The sequence below is a fragment of the Bison bison genome, unplaced genomic scaffold (genome assembly GCF_000754665.1).
Source record: "Bison bison bison isolate TAMUID 2011002044 unplaced genomic scaffold, Bison_UMD1.0 scf7180017864289, whole genome shotgun sequence".
Classification (NCBI taxonomy): Eukaryota; Metazoa; Chordata; class Mammalia; order Artiodactyla; family Bovidae; genus Bison; species Bison bison.
In genome coordinates, this window is record NW_011494861.1 from 3,330,986 (window position 1) to 3,337,368 (window position 6,383).

At 43.2% G+C, this 6,383-nt stretch overlaps 1 protein-coding gene across 5 annotated transcripts in view; it reads right to left on the reverse strand.

The window, feature by feature from the left end:
* Window positions 1-6,383, reverse strand: part of KIF1B (kinesin family member 1B) — a 140,347-nt gene that overhangs the window by 23,127 nt on the left and 110,837 nt on the right. For all 5 annotated transcript variants that reach the window (XM_010849910.1, XM_010849913.1, XM_010849909.1 and 2 more), the window contains 3 exons: window positions 4,248-4,356; window positions 2,722-2,788; window positions 1,977-2,061 (listed from right to left, as the gene is read on the reverse strand). In XM_010849910.1, coding sequence (XP_010848212.1) covers window positions 1,977-2,061; window positions 2,722-2,788; window positions 4,248-4,356 — 261 coding nt within the window. The remainder of the gene's footprint in view (window positions 1-1,976; window positions 2,062-2,721; window positions 2,789-4,247; window positions 4,357-6,383) is intronic.

The window sequence follows — 6,383 nt, forward strand, 5'->3', positions numbered from 1 at the left end:
GAGAGACAAGAAAGAAACCAGGACATGGGGACATTTAAAAACAAAACAGTAATCCATTAAGCCAAAATGAGACTGTCAGACCTCTGTGTAATTTCAGGTGCCGGAAGAGTCATTTGGTTAACTGTAGTTTCAAAGTCTAATGTGGGAATTCTCAGTCTTCCATTCTTCTCCATATTCTTTTTTTTTTAATTTTTTTTTATTTTTTTTTTCTTCTCCATATTCTGTCTCCCCTTTACATCCCACATTCAGTCAACTGTGAACATTTATTCATTGTTCAAAGAGCTTCTCATATTCATTTCAACTTTTATTTCCAACATCACTGCCCTGCTCATCAGGGGAAGCTCATCCCCTTCTGATCAGAGACAAGCAACAGTCATTTAACTGGTCTCCCAGCTGCTCTCATGTCTCTCCTTGTCAATCCACCCCACACTCACCTTCTATAATGTTCTTAAGCCACTGCCTTCATTATACCACTTTCTTGTTTAACATCTTACAATTCTGTTTTCAAATACTAAGACTAGGGTATGCAGCAGTGCACAGAGTTTCAGAACAGTCTCTGGAGCAGGACTGCCGGGGTTCGAATCTCAGCTCCGACACTAACTCTCTGTGAGGCCTGGGCACACGCTCAACCTCTTTGAGCCTCACTTTCCTCACCTGCCAAGTGGGAAAAACAATTCTGCCCTTTAAAGAATTTTACGATCATATTATATGTTATGTTATATTATATGAACTAACATTTTTAGAGCATTTAGGAAAGCACCTGCCACACTTCATGCTTGTTTAAAAAAAATAATAAGCCATAGGGTTACAGAAAAGCCTTAATAACTGCTGCCTCTGCTCACCACCCATTCTGGCCAGAAAGCATCTTTCTTTTTTTGTGTGTAAAAATTAATTTTGAAAAGCTTGAAAATCACTGTCCTGGATAGGACAGAGTATATAACCATCCTTCCAGAGGTCCCTAATTTGGTCTGTAGGTACCCAAGAGGTTTATGCATAAAATTCAGAAAGGCTAAACTGTAACAACTTTATTTTCAGGAGCCTCTAACTGAAACTGGTTTTTCCTTCCATAAGGAGGGGAGGGCACAAACCACAGTAGACTGAGCAGTACTTATACCTTTGTCCCAGGCAGAAATCACAGATGTTTCCGTTATCACACTAATGTCAACTATATGACACTCATTACCACTTTGAAATGATACAAATTAGACCCTCTGCTTATTTAACACATCAATAGAGAGCTTATGTTACAAATTTGTTTAGTTTTTAACAACTGCAGTTCAATATTATTAGTTCCCTTAGTAATCCCAAGTACTTTATTTTCTACATTTAAAAATGTAATTCTGAGGCTTCACCTCTGCCAAATGGGTCCATGGTAAAAACAGGGTCAGGCTCCTGCCTTAGCCTCTCATTCTACAGCTGATGCTGTTGGTTCAATCTTTTCCTCTCATGGGACCTCAATTCTGTCTCTCCTCTCTGGCCATAGGTTTCTAGCCATTTGCTCATTAGACATTCCTGACTAACTCCAAATGCTTGCAAAAAAAACAAACAAAACCCTCCAATTTCTCTCTAATCTACTGAGAGCATCTCCTACCAGCTAACCCAGTCCTCTTGGATCTTTTTTGTTGTCCACTCTCCTAGCACAGGTCTGTTTCAGTTGTCCTCATTTGGTATTCATTCCTCAAACAGCTCTGGACACATACACACGCTGTTCCTCACTAGATCACAAGCGCACAAGGAGCAGAGGCTTCTCTGGGGCCTTCGGCACAGAACCACTCCCATAGTCCTTGAGAAAAATACTGGCAGTTGCATAACCTATGAAGGGAGCTGGGAAACAAGGGGACTTTTGACTCAAAGTCTCTCTTCTGATGGTCATGTTCTCCAGTGCAGTCTTCCACATACTCCCTGTGCTCCAAACAGGGACCAATCACATCTCTAAAAAAGCCTGGCTCCGTCCTCATCTGAAGAAATGTACTCACCTACCACCAGCTCACGAACATCCTTCCAGTGGAGCTCACTCCCCTTCTCATGGATGATGGTCACTGTGATCCTCCGCTGGATGCCCTAGGTAATGGAGCAGGGTTGCAATTTAGCTGGGGCCATCTCTTATTTCCTCTTGTTTGCCCTTTGTTGGATCGTCTGGTGTGGTGGTGGCAAGAAGGGGAGGTATGGAGAGAGATGGGAAGTGCTGTCCACACTGTTATTCTGAATCAAGGGACACAGGTGAGGGACTGAGGAAGAGCCAGGTGCTGATACAGCTTCAAGAACCACTGCCCAGACTGTAAGTCCCAGAGTGAGCCCATCTGACTCACAAGCACTTCTGAGCACTGATTAAAACTACTTTCCATTTGCCAAAGAGGGACCTCCATTTCACGACTGGATTTTCAGTCCACTGAAACCTTACTTCTCTATCTCCATTAAAATCTTCTGGCTGTGAAAGCAGAGTTTCTTAACATCACAGAGTGAAAATGGCATAAAACCACAGGGGAGCAGCATACATTCTAACTGAATTAAACAAATTCTTTCAAAATAGCTCTTTTAATATGTGTATTTATACACAAAAGCCAAGGTTTGAGAAACTTTAAGGAAAGGATAGGGCAAAGTCTCCCAACCTCCAAATTCCCTTCAAATGAAGATATAAAGGCAGAGAAACAGAGGGCTGTTTCTTATTCTAACTCTTTTTGTTGTTCCCTTCTAGGCCCTTTTTGGCTCCTTCGTTAGTACCTGGTGAAGCAAAAACGTCCCCTGGCAGGGCAAGCCTGCTGTATGGTCCACCACGGCTGGGATATACCTGTAAAAAAAGAAATAGGAAAGAAAGAGGTTAGATGGATGCTTGTGCTAATAACTAACTGCAGCTTCACCTGCAAGGTCCTCCCTGGTCATGCTGCCCCTCGGTGGTTTCTGTTTTCCTAAACTCCGATCCCATGTCCTTCTCATCATCTGGAGTGGACATATAATCACACAGTCATTTGCATTTGGCTCCATCCCAGCTCCCTGTCTAACAGATACTCTATAAATAATATATTACTGCCATGGCAAGTGTCAGGAGATGAGGAAGAGATAACTTCAGATTTTTAAGAATCAGAAAGCAATTAACTCAGTGGAAACCATTTACTGTAACTTCTTCTCCATCATAATGCAAGTTATAATCACATTATGGATCTGTCTACAGAAAGTCAAATTCCTTAAAGTAATGTCACTTCTGCTGAATACTACAGGATCGATAGAGCCAAACCTCACACACAGCAGGAACTCAATAAATGTTTCCTGGAGGTAACTGTGATGGTGGTACCCGGCATGATAAGCAGAGGATCGTTAAGATAACATTTATCCCCTATCCTTTAACTGATATAGCCTCTTCCCTCTGTTTCAGGAGAGGGATCTCTTTTGTGTTTTTCAAAAGCATTTCTGAGACAAGTATAAACAGTGATTACATTTGCCACTGAGTCTAACACAACAACTCAGAGTAAGCCAATGCTGATTATTTTGATTGGAGCCAAAAGTCCTTAACTGGGGGTGATTCTGCCCCCATGGGATATCTGACAATGTCTATTGCCACAACTGGAGGGAAGGGCTACTGGCACTTTATGAGTAGAGGCCAGGGACGCAGTTAAATACCTGTAACATTTAGGACAGCCCCCAACCACAGGGAATCATCTGCCCCCAAACAGTGCAGAGGTTGAGAAACCCTGGTCTATGGAAATATTCTGTCCCCTAAGCCCCTGAGATGTGGATATAAGTCTCTGGCCCCATTGTGCACAATATGCTTCTGACTCTCTTTGCTTGTTTGCTGATAAAACCCAATATGTAGGTTGTCTTCCCTCGTAACAAAGTGCCAATCTCCATGCTCCTGCTAACAAGAAGTTAAATCACTCAGTAAGTATTGTTTACTGTTACAAAACGTGGAAATAAAAGAAGATGTCCTATGGAAGCTGACAGTCCTGAGTTCAAACCCCACCTTACTGCTTCCTTGGTCATATTATTTAATTTCTCTGAGCCTAGATTTTCTCATTTGAATAAGAATATGGTATGTTCTATGAGGAAATAAATGAGAAAATAGTTTTTAAAAAAGTAAATTACAATACTAGGTAGTTCTCTGACAAACATCTGATTCAAAGAGTAAACACCCCTAAAATTCAGTTCAAAACTAGAATGTGACGTTTTGTGAACCTGAAGACAAAGAGACTCAAAATTACATTTTTTAATTTTGCAAAACTGTCATATTTAAAAATATAGGAAGTTGGACTTACTCTCCCGTAGGCTCCAGTTCACTGATCTCAAACCAAACCAGAAGATCATACTTGCTCATGCTCTGGCCAAGGCTGGTTTTGCTCATGGTATTTAACTTGGTGGCTGGAACTTTTAAAAGTTTTTGGAAAATGTTAACATGTGGTCCAAGTCTACTCTGCAAAGGTACAAGCTTCTCTAATGTCAGTCTTCAAGGACACACTTGGGAAAGGCAGGAAGAATCAGGGGACAGATTTCAGTGCAGGAGACCCAGAGACACTTAATCAACTCTATGTGCACCTCTAACTTCAGGGAACAGGAAAACAGAGGGTCAGCATCTTTCTCCCTCTCTCCCTCTCAACAAAATATCCAATGATGAGAACACAGGCTTTGTGCAGCATAAATGTGCTCATAAAACCATTAAAAAACCTTCCTGAGGCTCTCACATTTGCAGCATGCAGAGCACATAACAATGTGGGAGAGAGAATGTGGGGAGGGTCTCGCTGTGTGTGGTGCGTGTGGGGAACTGCTGCTGCTGCTAAGTCGCTTCAGTCATGTCTGACTCTGTGCAACACCATAGATGGCAGCCCACCAAGCTCCCCCGTCTCTGGGATTCTCCAGGCAAGAACACTGGAGTGGGTTGCCATTTCCTTCTCCAATGCATGAAAGTGAAAAGTGAAAGTGAAGTCGTTCAGTTGTGGCCGACTCTTAGCGACCCCATGGACTGGAGCCGGGCTCCTCCGTCCATGGGATATTCCAGGCAAGAGTACTGGAGTGGGGTGCCATTACCTTCTCCGGTGTGGGGAGCACCTGTCCCCTAACCCAGTGGTTCCTGAACCTCCTGCACATGAGCATCACCTGGGGATCTCAAAGATGGACCAGGCCATCCCACAGGCCAATTAAAGAACAATCTCCAGGGATGGGGCTCAGTCCTCTGAGAGGTTTGAAGCCCCCCAGGTGATTCCAGTGTATGGACAAGTCTGGGAACCACGGGTCTAACCTGTAGATACAGGATTCTGTAAATGATCTGTTACCCATTTTCTTCAAATGTAAATTCCATGTCCTTATCTGTACTGATGAAATACATTAACCAAAACCCTAGTACTTTCAAGAATGTCAGATTCTACAAGGTGGGCATTTTGAAACACTACATAGAAATCCTGAAATCTTGGCGATTCAAAGAGGGTTCTCTGCTCTGAATCTGGGAGCAGTGGTGTGAGAGTCTGGGGACCTGGGATCTAATTATCACTCGACCACTAACTACCTTTGAAATTCTGGTTGAGTCAGTTAACCCCTGGGAGTCTGTCTCCTCATCTCTAAGATAAAGATCATAATATTAGCTATCTGAAAAGATATTGCGAGAAACCACTGATGCAATGAATCTAAAGGGGCTTTATGACTCTTGCAGCACTATGCATGGCCTGTTGGCATTATTCACCCTAGCTGAATTCCAGGTGAGTTGGTGATGATGCTACTCAAGACGGTAACCGGGGGTTATTGGTGTGCGTCTAAGGGTCAGAAAGCAAAACCAGAAGCATTTTTTTTTAAAGCCATCTACTATTAAAAAATCCTTCAAATTAATAATACCACTGCAAAGAATCCAAACCAACAAACCTAAGGAGCCCCCGCCCCCAGCCCATGATGTGAAAAGGGCATAAACAAAGAAGGTACTTCCTAAAAATCTCTCTGAAAGAAATGTGACATGACCTTGACAATGTGGTGAACTCTACACTCAGGTCAAGTAGCAAACAGAAACATCCGTGGTTCCTACACAGAGAGCCAGGCTTTGGGACTGGCCCCTGAGGATGGTTCTACATCTAAGGCAGAGCTAATTTAGTTACTAACCATCTCGTTTAGGTACCCTCTCAGGCTGGCAGCTGGGAACTGGCAGAAAGAGAAAAGGCGGTGATGGGTCAGCCCCATCCTGGAAGGTGGCAATGGCGGAGGAGGCAAGCACGTTGGCATGCTCAGAAAATGTGTCCAACACATGCACATTCACATAGTCAGATACGAGAAATCGGATCAGTTCAATCTTTCTCTCATGGTCTGAAGGCAGGATGGAGGTAAGGCGCACAGAGGTGGAGAATGAGCAGAGGGTGGGGGGGAATGTGGCAAGTGGGCAATGAGGAAAAAGGATGAAAATAAACAAAGAAAAGTCA